An 18,577-nucleotide genomic window follows, 5' to 3' on the forward strand; every position below is an offset into this window, starting at 1 on the left:
GGGAGACCCCCAAAGCCTAAAGATAGCTTCCTCTTTGCATGTGGATGGCACATTTTGGTTCTATGCAGATTACCATATAGAACTGGGATTGCTATTAGAATATATACATCCCCACATGTTCAGAAGCAAGATGCTAGTGAATACTAGTCACTAAGAGCGGGAGAGGGCTGGGTGTCTTTTATGCACTGCTAGCAGGAGCACTGCTAGTGCTCACTGGAAGGACAGATCCTGAAGCTGAGGCTCCAAGACTTTGGCCACCTCGTGAGAAGAGAAGACTCCCTGGAAAAGACTCTGATGTTGGGAAAGATGGAGGGCACAAGGAGAAGGGGACGACAGAGGAAGGGATGGTTGGGCAGTGTTCTCGAAGCTACCAGCATGAGTTTGACCAAACTGCGGGAGGCAGTGGAAGACAGAAGTGCCTGGCGTGCTCTGGTCCATGGGGTCACGAAGAGTCGGACATGACTAAACGACTCAGCAACAACAACAAATTAGGTGTTTTGAAATCCTCCAGTTGGCCGCACTGAGAAAAACAGTATATTGGGACTTTTATTTTTAACACGAACTACACCTGGAAATGATGCCTCATGCCCTGAAGCGACTCACTAGTCTCTCTCCTGCTTGCCATTACAGTCAATAAAACTTCTGCATAGAAGTGGTCGCCTTTGGGATGTGTAGCTTCTGTCCATAACCACTACCGGGAAGGAGAAAAAAGCTAAGCCACTAACGTGCAACCAGTTTAACATCTACTCAAGAACGGAGGAGCTGGACCCCAAACACAATACAGAAAGACAACACTATTTAAAGAAGGCACTAACCCGGCTTTTGCTGCAAAGTGAAATTGTTGGCCTATATGTTGAAATAGGAACAGTCAGCAGTTAGGCAGTTGTGCATGCCTAAGAAGTGTTGCCCTTTGTCTCCTGCAAGAGAGCAGCTGCCCTGCTTTGTCGCTAGCCTCGCACTTGCGGGAGAGAGTTGTTTCCTTCGCCGTGGAGCTGATGGAAAGGGTCATTTGTGTCAAGTTCTTAACTGCTTGGTTCTCGGCCAATATGGCCAATGGTTCACATCTCAACCGTGAAGTGCTTAACGTCCTTGGTCTGCTCTTATATCTTCTCCACTTCTTTCAGGGTGTATTCTAAGATAGTGTCCTGCCCCTGGAACTTAAAGTAGCCAAGGAACTTCTTCTTCTGGAGCAGAAGAGGAAACCAGTAGATATCATCTGGCCACATGTTCTTGAAAGGCACCTGGTCCAGGTCAAACCATTGTGGACGCATTTCTGCAGGGAAGCGGGAACATGCACACAAGGGAAGAAGGATTAAGGACCAAAACAGATCTTCTTTAAATTATTTTTGGTCTCTGCACTCGCCCCACGTCTGCTAAGTTTGTGGATTGATTAAAAAAAAAATGTTTCACCAGAAACAAAGACAAACAAAGGAAAATTGTATGCACATACCAGGGGACATGCTACATCTCTCTCAAACCACTTTCTACAAAACAGCGGATCCTGGTGTTCAAATTGGTTGGCCTCTAGAAAGGGCCCCCCATTTCCTCCTGTGGTTTCCACCAACTGGCATTCAGAACCACTTACTGCCTCCGACCTCGGAGACAGAACACAGCTATGATGGTTTGTAGCCACTCCTCCCACCCTACACAGTCTGCAATAACCAGACAACTTTTCTGAGCAGTTAAAGGTGTGCTCATTTAATGCACGATGCAGCCTTACTCCTCACAAGTTCTAGCCAAATAATTATGGGAGCTGGTTGGGTGATGGAAAGATGAAACCATCCCGTGTCCCCAGTAACCCTGGAGGTGGGTGGGTGGAATTCTTTATCTGAAAGATCCAGCACTTCATACTTGTAAGATTGGGGAAAGTAGAAAGGAATTAAAAGGGCAAGTATTCCTATGATTCTTCCACTCCCAACCACATTCCTACCATCGCTTTCTGTGGGGTCTCCTTGAAAACTGTCGGTGCGGAAAATATGGACTTCCATCAGCTCAGTGTTGCCCACAAACTCAAAAGTTATTTGTCCCATCTTCTGCAAGGTGTCCACCATCAGTCCACTTTCTTCCTGTAGCTGAATATAATGAGCAAGGTTAATTTTGTAGTAAGAGTGCATGAGCTAATTGATGCTTCTGTTTTCCAGAAAAAAAAGAGACTTCCCCAACAGTAATGACACAGATCTCATTGAAAAACAGTGGGACATTTGGCCTGGATTCTTGCACTTGACTTCACCTGATTATACCAACTCCAATATACCGTATTGGCCCGAATATAAGACGCACCTGCAAATAACCCGCACCTTGAATTTTAAAGGATTATTTGTGGGTGCGGCCCGCCTCCTGGCACTCCCACCCTGAATGGGGGATGGGGGGGCGCCCAGTTCCGATCGCGCTGTGCGCCTGCCTCCTGGTACTACTGCTTCCCGGCACTACCTCCCCAAGCCAGTGCTGGCTGCCCCCATCCAGGGTGGTACTGCCGAGGGATGGGCGGTGGCCACGCTTGGTGCCCCGCTGCCCAAGCTGGTGCTGACACCCAGTTTCGAGCATGCTGTACACCCTCCTCCCGCCACTACTGCCCTGAACAGGGGGCAGCCAGTGCAGGCTTGGGGAGGTAGTGCCAGGAGGCAGCTATGCAGCTTTGCCGGCGGCCTCCCCCCCCCCGACAGCTCAGGGGAGGCTTGGGAGCGGTGCGCCATTGCCCCACACTCCCAGGCTGCTTCCGGGGGTGGGGGCAGAAAGCTGTGCCGCTTTGGTGGTGTATGGTGGCAGATATAAGCCGCACATTAACTTTTCCCTGTCGGAATTTGGGGGAAAAGTGTGGCTTATATTTGGGCTAATACGGTACAACAAATCCAGCTACTGTAAGCATACTTAAGAGCTGGTTCAGATGCTATTTGGCATTATATGGGAAAGCCTGGTGTGAGCTTTAGAATCATGTGCTCTTGCCTTCTGCCCATGCCAGTGGGTATCTATCACTGTGCTGCCCATACTTTGGAAGCAGGCATTAATTGCAGTTTAAACTGTTCACTTTGTACCTGATGCTGGCAGATGGTTGTTTCTCGGCTCCCCTATTATTCTTCCAACTGAGAGAGAATTGCTAATATTCTGAAAGCCTGTGGATGTTTAGCTGATGCTGTTAATTAGACCTGTCTTTAGCTATGAGTAATGTGTGCTGTTGGATATTTCTGGCTTTCACTCCCCATCACGGATAATGGGAACCCTGGGCAGGGTTTTCAGCATCACTCTGGCACCTCTCTGATAGCTTCCATTTTTCAGAATTACCCCTTTGATTTAATGTTTTGGCTAGTTTTAGAAAACCTTCCTGGAACGTGGTGGCAGCCTCTAAAAGAAGGCATTTCCCTCACAACAGAGTGAAAGCTTTGCCATGTACACTGCAGCAATTAGGAAGAAGAAGAAGAAGAAGAAGAAGAAGAAGAAGAAGAAGAAGAAGAGGGGGAGGAGGAGGAGGAGTTTGGACTTGATATCCTGCCCTTCACTCCCCTTAAGGAGTCTCAAAGCAGCTAACCATTTCCTTTCCCCTCCTCCCCCACAGCAAACATTCTGTGAGGTGAGTGAGGCTGAGAGACTTCAGAGAAGTGTGACTAGTCCCCAGGTATGGAGGCTGATTTTATTGACAAGTAGCATATTTTTGTTAGAAGCTCAGCAATTCCACATTTGAATTCTTTGAAAATTTTTGGGTTGATGTCAGCTGGACCCAGCAATTTGTCAGTTTTTATTTTGTCTATAAGGCCTAGAAATTCATCTCTCATCATCACTACTATCTGCCTCAGTTCCTCAGGCTATCCCTGAAGGAAGGAATTTTAATACATAAGGATATAAATGTTTGTTTTATACATTAAAATGTATATTTTTAAATGTTATTGTTTATATGACTGAATGTCTGTATTTTCTGTAAATAATATTTAAAACATGCCTATAATGAATAAACCATCTATTACAGGCACTAGGAAGACCTGTGTTGGCCTGGTGTCATGTCTTACCTTTTTGCTGCCTGCTCAACTGTCTCGCCAGGCTGCAACTTCCCTCCAAATCCATTCCAGAGCCCAGCCCCAAATCCACGTTTTTTCATGCCCAGCAAGACTCGCCGTGGTTGCACCACCAGGACCAGAGTGAATACTTTTGTTGTCAGCATGCTTTAAGCTCTACAAAGGCAAGGAGACCAGCAGCAGATAATGTGTGCTCAGAATCAATGAAGCTTAGCAGACTACAACAGCTAGCAGATTTAACAACAGGTGTGGAAGGCGCAGTGGGACTTATGGGAGCCACCGCTCTTCAGAAGCCGACATAAAGCCAATGTGGTATGCTTGTCAAAGTGCTGGACTGGGGGATTAGGGTTCAAATCCCCACCCAGCTCTGACCATTATCAGTTTCTCAGCCTAACCTACCCCACAAGGTGGTTGTGGAAAATAAATGCAGGCTTATTGGCCCATTAGAAAGACCACAAAAACTTTCTTGGAGCCAATTTATTCACCACACCAATCCATATATCACAAAATCATCATTCTTATTTGTTAAGCTTTATTAGTTGCTTGCCAGCCAAAAAGTATCCAAAACATGTACATTGAAATATAACATAACTACATTATACCATAGAAAGGGAGGGGAATCATGTTACTATTAGCATATAAAGCCCATAACAACTTGGGACCAGTTTACCTGTGAGATCACTTTACCCTACATGTGCCCACTTGACTGCTTCGACAGACGGAATTGGCACTACTACAGGTGCCATATAATACCCATTCTGCAATTTGCAAGAACTCAATTGCTTAGTACGGCAGCACCTGCACTTCAAAACGGCCTATTAGATCAAGTAGAAGCCTTCACCCTACTATTTTCAGCGCCTGTTAAAAACATTCTTGTTTCAACAAGCTGATCCAGACGTTTTAGAAAGTTGAGGTAATTTCAATCGGTTTAAGTATTTAACCTTTGTATGTTTTAAAGTAGGGTTGTGATTTTTTCTTGATTTGATAGTTTTACCTTTTGTGAAGCACTTTGAGGCTTTTTCTTAAAGCAAGCGGTGTATTACATTTTATGAAATAAACAAACAGATAAATAAATAGCACATTAATTTTCCATGCATAGGCGCCAAAACCTAGGGGTCGAGGCCCCTTTGCCCCTCCCAATAAAATATTTGAGGGGGCTGGGCCCCCCCAAAGTTGATGGCCATTGCCATTCAAATGGTGTGCATGTGCCATGTCACATGCTCAATTATGTGGGGGTGGGGCTTACCTCCCGCCAATATTTTATTCAAGTTGGCACCCCTGATGCCATGCAACATATTGGAGAAACAAGGCCCACCCCCCCAGTCTCCCCCAATAGTAATAAAAAACATTAGCGGTGCACAAACAATAAAGGAAACAATAAGCAAAATAATGTGTCCCCCCCCCAACTACCAAGTAATATGAAGCTACTTCGAGGACGTATTGGCTGCCCTAAAGAAGCTGTTGCCCTAAGAGGGGATTGTGGAATATCGCAGCCTTTAAATAATAATAATAATAATAATAATAATATTTTTTTTATTTATACCCCGCCCATCTGGCTGGGTTTCCCCAGCCACTCTGGTCGGCTTCCAACAAAATATTAAAATACAATGGTCTGTTAAACATTAAAAGCTTTAAAACATCGCCTTTCCTACCAGACCAAAGATCCCTGTGGCCGCTTCTACAGCAAGGCGGGAAAATGCAACCCGGCGAGCAGGCGGGGACCTTCTCGAGGCGGTGCTCGCTAAGGAGGAAGAGGAAGAGCTTGCTCAAAAGAAGAAAAAGAAATGATATATTTCTCTCTCTCTCTCTCTCTCTTTCAGCCCAGGTGCCAATGTGCGGCGGAACGCAACGCACGAGGCGCCGTTCCCCGGAGGGACGCTTGAGGGAGCGTCCCAGGTTGGTGCAACATCCAAATGCGTCCCCCTCTCTAAGAAGCGGCCCTCGCGGAGGGCGAAGTCATGAGCCGGTAAGCAGCGGGAAGCGAGGCCGGACTCCCGAGAGCAGCCAGCGGCTCTCTTCCGGTCCGGGACCGGGGAGCGGCCTCCTGACAACCCCCTCAGGGCGGCCGGCCGACCGGGCGAAGGCTTGCCAGGCGGCGCCCCGCCTCCCCTTGACGCCTCCGGGAGGGCAGCCCGCTTCCTCCCGCCGCCTTCCCTTTCTCTGCACCGGAGCTTCACGCGGCTAAAGATGCCTTAGTCGGCCGCTTGTGTGGAGTTGTTCCTTGGGTTTGCACGTGGTGGAGTGGAAAACATTCGCCCTGTGAATCGTAGGATCATAGGATTGTGCGAGTTGGAAGGGATCCCCAGGGTCATCTAGTCCAACCCCCTGCGATGCAGGAACCTTTTGTTCGAACCCACGACCCTGAGATTAGGAGTCTCATGCTCTAGGAACTGAGCTTTGCTCTTCGGCAGGCATCCCCAAACGCAGCCCTCCAGATGTTTTGGGACAACTCCCATCATCCCTAGCTAACAGGACCAGTGGTCAGGGACCACCTACTAAAGGTGCATCGCTGGGGCTGATGGGAAGTGGGTTAAAATTCAGTGGGTCCTGTGCCAGCCCAGCTCCACTCTCTCCCTGCCACAAAAGTTTCCCATTTTCTAGTCTTCCTCTAGTAGCTTCTGCCCACCTTTTTGGATGGGCTCACTGGCAGGGGCACTGCCTTCCCTCCTGCAACTGCCTTCCCTCCTGCATCACTCTACGCATGTCACAGGGGCATACTGACGTGTCGTGTGGATTCTCCATGGCATGCATGTGCCACCACGCCAAATTGGGGGGGGGGGGAAGACTCCTTCATTGAAAATTTGGGGAGTCCTGGGCCCCGCCAGCCCTGCATAGATGGCACCTATGCCACTAAGATGCTCCTTGCTGCCAGAGGCCAGTGGATCCAGGCAGGGATGAGCAGAAGGGCACCTCATCCTCACGCAAACCCCTTCCAGCATGGTGGATTGGGGGTTTGGATTACAGAAGTGCATTTATTTTAGAAACATAAATTGGGAAGGGTGTTGATAATCCAGACAATCAGGTGCCAAATTCTAGATTCAGGTCCATAGTCATCAGATGGTTTGTGCCCATTGAGCAGTAGAATAATTTGCCCTTCCCTCCCCGATAGATACTGGAAAATGCCAAATCTTTTGCTACAGCACCAGAGGATCCACACTGCTGTACAGTTTCTGAAAAGCAAAACGGGAGCAGAGCATCGTTGGCTGGAGCGGCATTTCAGTGACCCTTATGTGAAGAAGGCCAAGAAGGAGCACTATCGTTGCCGGAGTGTCTACAAACTGCTGGAAGTAGATGACAAATACCGCATCCTTTGCCCTGGGCTGCGTGTGATAGACTGTGGCACGGCCCCTGGTGCTTGGGCTCAGGTTGCAGTCCAGAGAGTCAATGCTACGGGTTCTGGTGAGTGCATTTAGAACAGGAGCAAAGCACATGCGGCTCTACAGAGGTTGCTGAACTACAATGCCCATGACTTCTGATCATTCTGATGCTGTCTGGGGTTGATGGGTATTGGAGTCGAGCAGCACCTGAAAGACTGGACGTTTCCCATTCCTGAATTAAAACTATGGGTGGTTAGAGCCACTGCTGACCTGCCTTGTAATCTGTGACTCATTTCTACATTTAGTTATAATTGCTGTGGGGCAGATGTGTCACAGCAGTGTAGACACCTGGCTTTATCACTTTCATTTTCAAATAAAGCCACAAGTATTTAACCCTCATAGTTTTGCGTTTTTTTAAAATGTCCAAGCAGTGTCTTTTGAATCCTTGGAGACTGGAAAATGTTTCCCCAAGAAATGAGGCTGCAGGACTTATTTTGTCTCCTTCAGGACCTATGGCCCTCCTTATGTGGCTGATCTGGTCAATGCATGGATATCCCCTAAAGTCCCATGTTGGAAGAGAGGCAGGCTATAAATTAAATGAATATATATTCATTACTTGTTTCCTCCACCACCCTTGTTTCTAGTTGTCCTTTCCCATAGTTTATTTTAGCCTGTAATCTCTGTAGGAGTAGGGACCTGTCTTTCTGTTTGTCTGGTTTTGTGCTTTTGAAAGCTCCCCATAAGATGTCATGATTGTCCTATAGCTGCTTGTCTATTTATAGCCATCTATCTTTAGCTTAAATAAATAAACAATGTGACACATGATACTTGGCTGGGAATGCTCCCCCTTCTCCCCCTTGTCTTTTATAAATGCTGTTTCCATCCTTGCCAGAGAATTAATTTACTATCATGGGTTCTCCCTCTGGAAAACGAAGGCGAGGGTTGTCTCGGAGGAACTTGGTTTAATTCATTAATGTCAGTAAAAGTGCTCTGAAAGCGGAAAATGTTGTTGCTGGCTGACTCTTGAGTGGCTTGACGACAATACGAGACAGTGATAGATGAGGATGATTTCTGAAATATTGATCTTTACAGAAAGGGTTGCTTGTCAAATAGCTTGTTATGGGGAGGCTTGCTAAAAATATCGTTTATGGGCTGGAATGGATTCTTGTGCCAGGCATGGGTGAGGCTGACAGTACTTAGTCAGCATCTGTGTAGGAAGGTTGTGGATAGTGAATGCGATGAAACTTCCTAAGGCAAGTTGAGAAGGAGGTATTCGTTCCCTGGTCTCTCAAGTCCTAGTCTGACGCTTTAGCCATTACACCCCACTGGATAGATTGCACATTTAAAGGCTGCCTTCTTAGTTTCACACTTCTGTTTTCTAGATCCAGATGCCCCAATCGGCTTTGTTCTTGGAGTTGACCTCCTTCATGTTTTTCCTCTGGAAGGAGCAGTCCTCTTACCTCGCGCTGACATCACAGATCCAATGACCCAAAAGAAAATCCAGGAAGTGCTCCCTAAAGGGATGGTGGATGTTATCCTGAGCGACATGGCACCCAATGCTACTGGTATCCGGCAACTAGATCATCATAAGTTGATCCATCTCTGCCTGTCTCTTTTGGATCTGGCTCAGCACATTTTGGAACCTGGAGGAACCATGCTCTGCAAGTACTGGGATGGAGGGGAGAGCCATCTCCTGCAAAAGAGACTGATGCAAGACTTCCAGGAGGTGAAGACCTTAAAACTCCAAGCCAGTAGGAAGGAATCTGCCGAGAGATATTACCTGGCGAAATCATACAAACAAGCAGCCCGCAGGGCATCAGAAACATGAGCCACTGTGTGCGTGCTTTGTGTGGTACATTTGATGAAAGCTGCAGAATTGATTTTAGCTGGCAGAGGGCTGAAGGTCTAGAGTTTTTGTATCTTTGGAGGGTTGTGGACCTCATTTGCCAGCTATTGCAACAGATCTTCTTCCCTTTGAAATAACCAGGAAATATGACTGAAGGGTGGTATAAAAATATTTATAATAACTAAATAAAATCTAGAGGTCATTAAGAGCCCAGTTCAGCTTTAACAACACACAAAACAGCACCAAGTGTTGGATAGATATTAGTCAGCTAGGAACCCCAGGGTTTCAGGCAAGAGTTCTTTCCAGCCCTACCTGGAGACACCTGAGACCTTCTGCATTCAAAGCAACTGTTCTGCCTCTGGAATGTGCCCCTTCCCCGCTTACTCATTTAAAACTAGAACATGGAGACATAACAGTTGACAGATGTTTCCTCTGAAATCACTTTTTCTTAAAACTAGAACATGGAGACATAACAGTTGACAGATGTTTCCTCTGAAATCACTTTTTCTTAAATGCCATTTGTACAAAGTGTAACGCTGATCAATGCAACGATGCTGCACTGTACAGTTATGCAACTTGTAACAATACTTGTTCTCATCCTGCTTCCCTTTCCTTCAGATGGGGATGTTCAGAGGACACACTGAGGAACTTGTTTGGGGAGGAGCACTAGAGGTTTAGCAAACCCATGTTGAAATGTGGTGGTTCACAGATCTTTTAAGAGGAAAAGGAATTGTAATCCTGACTGTGAGGCTGCCCTGCAAACAGGCTGGGGCAGAGAGGGCCCTAATTTGCAGCCTCTACCCCAAGAATGGGAAACTTTTTCAGGCCTGTGACCAACACTCCCTCTTTCCACACAACTGTCTTTCATCTTCTGGTTTGGAGGAGAGGGGAGAAAGGGCAGAAGGCTGGCCATCAAGGTTGGAGTGGGCCCAATGGTTGCTAGTTGCTACAGATGACGGGAAAGCAGCAATACTCTGCTGGCATTGCATGGGGTTGCCACTAATCAATTTTGGTTGCTTGGATATGGGGAGTGAGAAGAAAGTGATCCGTCAAAACCCCATGTGTTTCTGTCCTGACATGAGCTCAGGAAAACAACAATTTCGCTCCTCTGGTACTAAGTCATGGAGGGCCTTCTTGCTGTCATTGAAGCTCCAGTTAAAAGGACCAGGTAGAAAGTGAGAGGATAGACCAGCAACATCTCTCCCTCTACTGAACGATCAGAATGTCTTGCTTGTGATAACCTTTATTAAAATTTATGGATTTCTTCAGTGTGCAGAGTTCTCTGTATTCTTCTATGGCCTCCAAAGCCATCTTACAGTACTTCATGCCCCTCTACCCACCCATCTCACTTCCTTGCTTCTTACCATTCCTTCTATTTTCAATTAATTTAATTAATTTAATTAACAACAGAAGAAGAGCCTGCTGGATCAGGCCAGTGGCCCATTTAGTCCGGCATCCTGTTCTCACAGTGGCCAACCAGATGCATCTATTGGGCTATCTGCAAGCATGACCCACGTTCAAGAGCTCTCTCCCCTTCTGGGGTTTCCAGCAACTGCCTCTGGCAATGGAGGCAGAGCATAGCCATCATGGCTTGGAGCCATTGACAGCCTTCTCCATGAATCTGTCTAATCCTCTTAAAGCCGTCCAGGTTGGTAGGCATTGCTTGCTTACTGTGGGAGCGAGTCCCATAGTTTATTCTTTGGCATTGTGAACAAGTCCTTTTATTTGCTCTGATTCTTCCAGCATTTGGCTTCATTGAATACCTGCAAATTCTTGTGTTACAAGGGGGGGGGGAACCTTTTCTTCTGTCCACTTTCTACATGCCACACATGCCGTAATTTTAAAAAGAAAGTGAGATTGACACACAAATTACATGATAATGGTAACTGTGACTTTAAAGAAGAATGGGAACCTTTTACAAAGTACTTAAAGAAACAACAAAATGAACTGGATTCCTTGGCAGGTTTTGAATAAACACAAATTTCTTCTTGATAATATATAGATAGATAAATTAAGGATCGTTACAATTTTATAATATGCAAAGAATAACATGTGCTGAAAAACCAGAGAAAGGAGCTGAGGGAAGTCTGGTGTGGGTGGGGTTTTTTTTCTTTTTGGGGGGGAGGGAAGAAATGGGGGGGGAATGAGGATGATATGTTTTTGATGAATTGTTATGTTGAAATTCCTAATTAAAAATATTCCAAAGAAAAGAAAGAAAGCCCTTCCCAATGCAGCACATAATCTATGAACCCTCCTCCCACAGGAAGCAGTGATTGCCACCAACTTGGACACTTTTAAGACTAGTGGGCAAATTCATGAAGAAAATTGATAATCATAATAATTTATTGAAATTATATACCACCCTTCATTTGAAAACCACATGGCATTTCACAACACAAAAATACAGAATGAGAACACATGATACATAATAAGAGCAAGAACAAAAACAAACCAGGAACTCCCCTCTCATACACACATTTAAAAGGCCATAGAGTGTTTAATCAGCCCAAGGCCTGGTTGAAGAGGAACACTTTTGCCTGGTGCATAAATATATGTAATGAAGGTGCCAGATATACCTCCCCGGGAAGAGCATTCCACAAACAGGGAGCCACCGCAGAAATGGCCTGTTCCTCCCCTCTGGAGGGGAGCCATTCGTTGCCATAGTGGCTGTGTTCAAATGCTGTGTTGTGTGTTTGCAGATAGCTCAGAGCATGAGACTCTTCATCTCAGGGTATGTGGGGCAAAAAGGTCCCTGTGTTGCGGGGTGTGTGGACTAGATGACCCTCGGGGTCCCTTCTAACTCCACAATTCTAGGATTCCACCTCCATAGTTGGGAGGCAGTAAATGCTTCTGGGTACCTGTTGCTGGAGACCACAGGAGGGGAGCGGTGCTCTGGTCCTGCTCGCTAGAAGAGACATCTGGTTGGCCACCGTGAAGAGAGGATGCTGAACCAGAGGAGCCCTCTTGGTGGACCTGGTCCAGCAGAATGAGCTATATTATTCTCACATTCTCATCATGGCTTGACGGTGTTTACTCAAGGGGAGGTGAAGCACCTAAGGGCTGAGGCCCAGGGCCGGATTTAGGTTTGATGAGGCCCTAAGCTACTGAAGGTAATGGGGCCCTTTATATATAAACGGACTCCAGTATACCTGAAGGAGCGTCTCCACCCCCATCATTCAGCCCAGACGCTGAGGTCCAGCTCCAAGGGCCTTCTGGCAGTTCCCTCATTACGAGAAAGAAAGCTACAGGGAACCAGGCAGAGGGCCTTCTCGGTAGTGGCGCCCACCCTGTGGAACGCCCTCCCATTAGATGTCAAAGAGATAAACAACTACCGGTACCTAACATCTAGAAGACATCTGAAGGCAGCCCTGTTCAGGGAAGTTTTTAATGTGTGACATTTTAATGTATTTTTCATCTTTGTTGGAAGCCGCCCAGAGTGGCTGGGGAAACCAAGCCAGATGGGCAGGGTACAAATAATAAATAATAATAATAATAATAATAATAATAATAATAATAATAATTATTATTATTATTATTAATAATATGTCCAGCTGTCCTTAGTCAACAACAAATTGTCGCTGTTTTTTGTGTTCAGTAGATGCTATACGGTAATTTATGGACCTAATTGTTGGAATTCTGCTTGGGTCAGAGGAATGTGCCACAGCGTAGGCACCGGCAGATATTCCTGTCGACCTCCCCGCGTCTCCCAACCTCTGCTGATAAGCAGGCGAGGTCCGGCGATTCTTCTCAGATGTATGAGAGGAACACACCGTTCTTCCTCTCTCCCCTTTGGTGTCCCCAGGGAGGGGAAAGAAGCAGACAGAAAACTATTTACATCATTTATTTCTGCCTCTTACATCAGTACAGAGAATCATGTCTGCACTCAACAACAGCAAGAAGAAACTCCTCCCAAGTACATCCAGTACGGGTCATATGACACACACACACTGAGCTAACATCCGGTGCTCAGTACAGAATGGACTGCCCCTTTGTTCCCATGGCAACAGTCACAAACATCCTGTCTGGCTTTCCAGCCACAAGCAGCTGGCTGAGCTGCTAGAGCCTTTGCTTGCTGCAGCATTGGTGCTTTATGGTAACATACTCCCCCTAAAGTATCAATGCGTGCTGCGAGCAAAGCGTCATCCAGAGAAGAAAACAAACAGTTGTTATATTTATAACATTCCCCTGTTGTTTCAGTTCCACCCTTGGAACTACCCGCCACTGGTTTAACCAATGTACCTCTCTGGTTGTGTGACTTCGCATTACCTTGGTTAACAACTCTCTGTTGTGCTTTTGTCTCTGACTCAGACACAGCTTCAATCTGTCCTTGGTCGTTTACAATAGCAACATATGCAAGGTTAGCAAACTCCTTTGAATACCTCTTGGGTGGTACACCCTTCGTTGCTCTCTCAGACCTACGTATGAGGTTCTGATCCTCTGTGCTCACTGGTTCAACCTTTGGACTCTGTCGAGAACCAGTAGCAATCAGTGGTTCTTCCTTCATCTGTGAAGGTCTATCCATTGTGTGAGATTTCCTCTCAATGACTGTTACAACTGAACTCTCTGAGCTATCAGTGTCATCATCAGTACTACTGAACTCAATAAGATCAAACTCATCATCATCATCAGAATCCTCTGTGGGAAATGCGTGAACAATCAACCTCTCCTGTTCAGGAGCACTCTCTAGAAACCTTGTGAGAATCACCTGACCAGATTCAGATAAAATTACTCTGTAGAGACCTTTTTCATAACCCACAAAAATGCCTCTGGCATTCTTTACTCCACCTGGAGCTTCTGTTCTCACATGAGACCCGAAAACCTTAAAATAGGCAACAGAAGGTTTTCTATTGAACAGCTTCTCAAAAGGAGAACATCCCAACTCTGTTGAGACCTTTCTCAACCACACATGAAGATAGGACGCTAGCGATTCGGCCCAATATTCATGTGGCAAATGTGAACTCAGCAATTGCGCATTCATCCCCTTTTGCAATTCTTTGTTCACTCTAACAGAGACCCCCCTGTTCCACGCTTCTTGCGAAACTGCAACTTTGTGGTCTATCCCTTTTCCATCCAGGAACTTCTGAAACTTCTGTAACAGAAAAATTTGCTTCTCATCTGTGAAAAGACAATCAATGTTAGCATCATGCATACTTTTAACCTTGTCACAAAACTCCTGAAACTTTTCTAAAGTTTCTTGCGGTTTCTCCATCATATAAACCCAAGAATAATTAGTGAAACAATCCACACACAAAAGGTAAAATCGTGCACCGCCTCTAGATGGTTCTAGAGGACCAATCACATCAGCATACACCCGCTGAAATGCTCTGTCGACCTTCTTGGTCGTAGTCACCTTCCTGGTGCTCACACTGGTCACACCTGCAAGAGAGATTTCGTTAGAAACATCAGAAGAATTACATTTCATGTAATCACTTTGATCAAAAGTCAACAAATACAGTCCATCTTTCTCTTTGGCAGTAAGAAACAGTTCTCCATCTTTGTAGATCTTGCAGCTTTTAGCATCATAGGACAGTTTCAGTCCTTTCTTTGCAATCTGCGACACGCTCAGCAGATTAAATCTCAGTTCTGGAACCAGGTAAACATCATTTATAGTCAAGTTCAGACTCTCAAGATACACAGTCCCAATTCCAGTCGCTTCCAACTCTTGACCGTTGGCCTGTTTCACAGTGAAGCTTTGCTTCTTCAACGTCGAAAACAGTCCTCTGTGCGGGCACAAATGTTTTGTACAGCCCGTGTCGATTATGAATGCGTTCCCAACATCTGGCGTGGTTCCTTTCGCCATCATAGCCTTTGCAGGTTTCACCTGGCACTTGGTACGGCTTTTGCCTGACGCCTGAGGCTTCGTAGAGCTGCTCTTTGCTCCTCTTGACTGGCGCGGCTTCTTACAGTTTCGCTGTAGATGCCCAGTCTGTCCACAATTGTAGCATCGGACAGCACTCAATGCTACACCATGCTCTCCAGTAGCATCAGCAGTGGGGGAATTAGAACTCTGTTCTTCCCTCCCCCTGTCTTTTTCTTCCAGTGCAGCAAGTCTGTCGTGTTCATTCAGGACCACAGCACAAACTCTCTCCGCGGTCAGCTGCGCGGCCGGTAGGGAACCAAGCTGACTGGCAACAACCTTGTAGGTGCGGCTAAGGCTGTTTATCATCATGAAGCAAAACACTTCCTCCTGAAGACGAAAATTGCGTTCCATCATCTGTTGACACAGAAACTTCATTTCTGTCAGGTGCGCTTGAACATCTCCATCAGGCGCAAGTCTCAGATTGGTCAATTTCTCAAAATACAGCAACGCTGAAGAACCAGCATCTCTCTGATGCGTTGTACGCAGCGTGTCCCATACCTCTTTCGCATTTTCTAAATGCTGAACATGCACCAACTGATCATCTGAGACACACAGAATTATAGCAGTCCTGGCCCTTACATTCTGTGACTCCCAACCTCTGGTTGGTGCTGCAGGGATGGGGTTTTCAATTACATCAAAAAGCCTCTGATTCTGCAGCAGGGCCTTCATCTTTACAGACCAAGATGAATAATTGTCATTGGTTAAGGGAGGTGGGCAAGGCAAACCTCCCCCTTTCTTGGCATCCATCTTGAAGCCAAGCCTCTAGCTCGCTGTCAAACAAACTGTAAAATCCAACAATTGTTTTTTCCTTTCTCACGCAGCAAACTGCAAATTGTTTACGCTCTTTGCACCTGGCAGCTAAACTCAGGCTGCTATTGAAAAGTCCCTTCCAAGAGCTCGTAAACTTGTAGCCAAAACAGTCTCTGGTTTTGTTTCGCTTTCCCAGGCTTACACGCAGAGTCCAGCCCCTTTGCCAGTAACTTTCCAGGACCGTTACCTAGCAACAATGCATTTCAATAAGACATCTTATCTACCACAAAAATTTGTGGAATGCAGGCTTCAGCCTCCAAGCTGCAGGCCTCTTCCTCCGGAGCTCTTGTTTTCTTTGAAACGCAGCTCCGTGAACCAGGGAATTAATCTTCCTGTGTTCACACTTTTAGCCCGAAATGCAGCATACCTTGAACTTTGTTGCTCTGGAAAACACCTCTTCTTTCCATCAGCTGTCTGTGGAGCCTCTGGCTTCTTTCAGAGGCTTCTCTTCCTCCTTGGAGCAGAGGAGGACAATCCATCAGCCTCTCATGCAGATGTCCGATGAATCGCAACCATCCGAAGGCTGCCACTGTTGGAATTCTGCTTGGGTCAGAGGAATGTGCCACAGCGTAGGCACCGGCAGATATTCCTGTCGACCTCCCCGCGTCTCCCAACCTCTGCTGATAAGCAGGCGAGGTCCGGCGATTCTTCTCAGATGTATGAGAGGAACACACCGTTCTTCCTCTCTCCCCTTTGGTGTCCCCAGGGAGGGGAAAGAAGCAGACAGAAAACTATTTACATCATTTATTTCTGCCTCTTACATCAGTACAGAGAATCATGTCTGCACTCAACAACAGCAAGAAGAAACTCCTCCCAAGTACATCCAGTACGGGTCATATGACACACACACACTGAGCTAACATCCGGTGCTCAGTACAGAATGGACTGCCCCTTTGTTCCCATGGCAACAGTCACAAACATCCTGTCTGGCTTTCCAGCCACAAGCAGCTGGCTGAGCTGCTAGAGCCTTTGCTTGCTGCAGCATTGGTGCTTTATGGTAACACTAATAGGTATCTAAAGCCATTTGCACATAACAAAATATGTATTTTATCAAAGTAATTGTTGAACTGAAATACAATTAAGAAGCAGTATATTAATACTGAAATAAAATTAAGAAGTATATATATATATTTTTTTTTATATAATTTTTATTAAAGTTTTGAACAACAAAGAAAGAAAAGAAAAACATACACAATACATATAACAAAAACACACACAAAAAAACCAAGATTCAACAATAAAAGAACAAAAAACATAACAATTAAAAACAATATCTCTTTTCCATTTCCATTTTTTAGTTACTTATTTTCTGGACTTCCTCATACCTCCCTCTTTTGTATTCCAATCCAAATTGTTTGTCCAGCAATTTCTTTTCCACTTTTTTAATCCCAATCTTTAGCTTTAATAAAATATTGAAATATATAACTTCAACTTCTTTAAACCTGATCTTTAGTTTTAGTATCATTTAACATTAAAATTTTCCCTCTTAATGTTAAATTTCCATTTCTTTAAACATCTTTAATCCTAATTTTTAATCTTAGTCTATCATTAACTTTAACCTGTACAGCTGGAAACCGCTTATTTTCAGTCCAACATCACTCTAACATTCTTTAAAAAATTAAGAAGTATATTTTGGGGGGGGGGCCAAGAGAGTGGGGCCCTAAGCTATAGCTTGATTAGGTTCTACGCAAATCCGGCACTGCGGCCGCTGCGCGCTTACATCAAACCAGGCGGGCGAGCGGGCAGCGGGGATGCGCGCACATTCCCGACACGACGGCGGGAAGAGAAGCATGGGGGTTAATACTCGCTGCATTACGGTAGGAGGTGGGGCGAAAGCGAAGGACCGGAGGAGAGAGAGAGCGCGCGAGCAAGGGAGCGCTGGGCGCGCGCCCGCGATAATCTCGCGGGAGCTTGGCGGGGAAGTCTCGCAATATCTCGGCGCCCGGGCTGAGGAGGGAGATCCAAGCGGGGAAGAGAGTCGAGAGCGGCGGCCGGTTGGCGTCGGCGAGCGCGAGGGGGACATGGCCGGCTGGGGAGAAGGGTGAGTAGGCGAGGCCGGGAGCCGAGGGCCCCGGGCCTAGTCAGCTGGCCGCGGGCGCGGAGGGTCCCCCTGAGGTAAAACTCGCCGTTGGCGACGGAGCGCTGCCGGTTCCCTCTCCGTCCGCCCTGGTGTGAGGGAAGAGACGCGCCTTCTTCCCACGAGGAGAGGTTCATCCCGGGGAGGGGGGGGGGTTCGTGCCTGTCTGTAACTCTCGCACGGCGCTTCCGAGGGCAACCTGGAATGAGAGAGAGAGAGAGAGAGAGTTCTCCTGGGCATGTTCAGAGTGCGCTTCTCATCGAGAGCGGGAGTTTTCTCGATCCTCGACTTCTCACGGGAATGAGTTGCTGTCCAGAAACTTCAGCGGCGCCCCCAGGCTTGGTTTCTGAGGTAAAATCGAGAGTGCCTCTGGGCATGTTCAGAGTGCGCTTCGCCTCATCGAGGGTGCTCGACGCCTCCCGCCCCTCCGCTTTCCTACCCTGCTCCCTCCCGGAGAACTTTTCCGTCTCGAAAGTTGTCATATTTCTGGTCAAATGTTTATAGATGTCGGGTTTCAGAGCCCGTAGGGGTTGGAGGGCTGGAATAAGACCTGGGAGAGGCCTGGGTTCGAATCCTCCCCCACTCAGCCTTGAAGCTCACTTGGTGTGACCTTGGAGGGCCAGTCGCTGCCTCTCAGCCTAGCCTACCTCACAGGGTTGTTGT

General features: G+C 46.6%; 3 protein-coding genes and 1 long non-coding RNA gene across 4 annotated transcripts in view; 2 read left to right on the forward strand and 2 right to left on the reverse strand.

Moving 5' to 3' along the window:
* Positions 1–528: 528 nt before the first annotated feature.
* On the reverse strand, positions 529–5,810 carry NUDT1 (nudix hydrolase 1). Its single transcript, XM_080981326.1, has 5 exons — positions 5,657–5,810; positions 3,999–4,160; positions 3,249–3,252; positions 1,931–2,072; positions 529–1,273 (listed from the first exon to the last, which is right to left on the reverse strand). Exons 2-5 carry the CDS (start codon positions 4,148–4,150, stop codon positions 1,101–1,103), a joined length of 471 nt encoding a protein of 156 aa, XP_080837452.1. The 5' UTR covers positions 4,151–4,160; positions 5,657–5,810; the 3' UTR covers positions 529–1,100.
* Positions 5,811–5,832: 22 nt separating this feature from the next.
* MRM2 (mitochondrial rRNA methyltransferase 2) lies at positions 5,833–10,435 on the forward strand. Its single transcript, XM_080981275.1, has 3 exons — positions 5,833–5,970; positions 7,114–7,403; positions 8,704–10,435. The coding sequence occupies exons 1-3, from the start codon at positions 5,963–5,965 to the stop codon at positions 9,147–9,149; spliced, it is 744 nt and encodes a 247-aa protein (XP_080837401.1). The 5' UTR covers positions 5,833–5,962; the 3' UTR covers positions 9,150–10,435.
* Positions 10,436–12,993: 2,558 nt separating this feature from the next.
* Positions 12,994–18,577, reverse strand: part of LOC308463145 — a 795,191-nt gene continuing 789,607 nt past the window's right edge. Inside the window, exon 2 of the long non-coding RNA XR_013979483.1 lies at positions 12,994–13,802. This is a non-coding gene — a long non-coding RNA (uncharacterized lncRNA). The remainder of the gene's footprint in view (positions 13,803–18,577) is intronic.
* MAD1L1 (mitotic arrest deficient 1 like 1) overlaps positions 17,733–18,577 on the forward strand; it is a 479,230-nt gene continuing 478,385 nt past the window's right edge. The window contains exon 1 of the mRNA XM_080981045.1: positions 17,733–17,878. Coding sequence (XP_080837171.1) covers positions 17,859–17,878 — 20 coding nt within the window. The 5' untranslated portion in view covers positions 17,733–17,858. The remainder of the gene's footprint in view (positions 17,879–18,577) is intronic.

The sequence above is a fragment of the Podarcis pityusensis genome (genome assembly GCF_964106645.2).
Source record: "Podarcis pityusensis genome assembly, chromosome: 14".
Lineage (NCBI taxonomy): Eukaryota > Metazoa > Chordata > Lepidosauria > Squamata > Lacertidae > Podarcis > Podarcis pityusensis.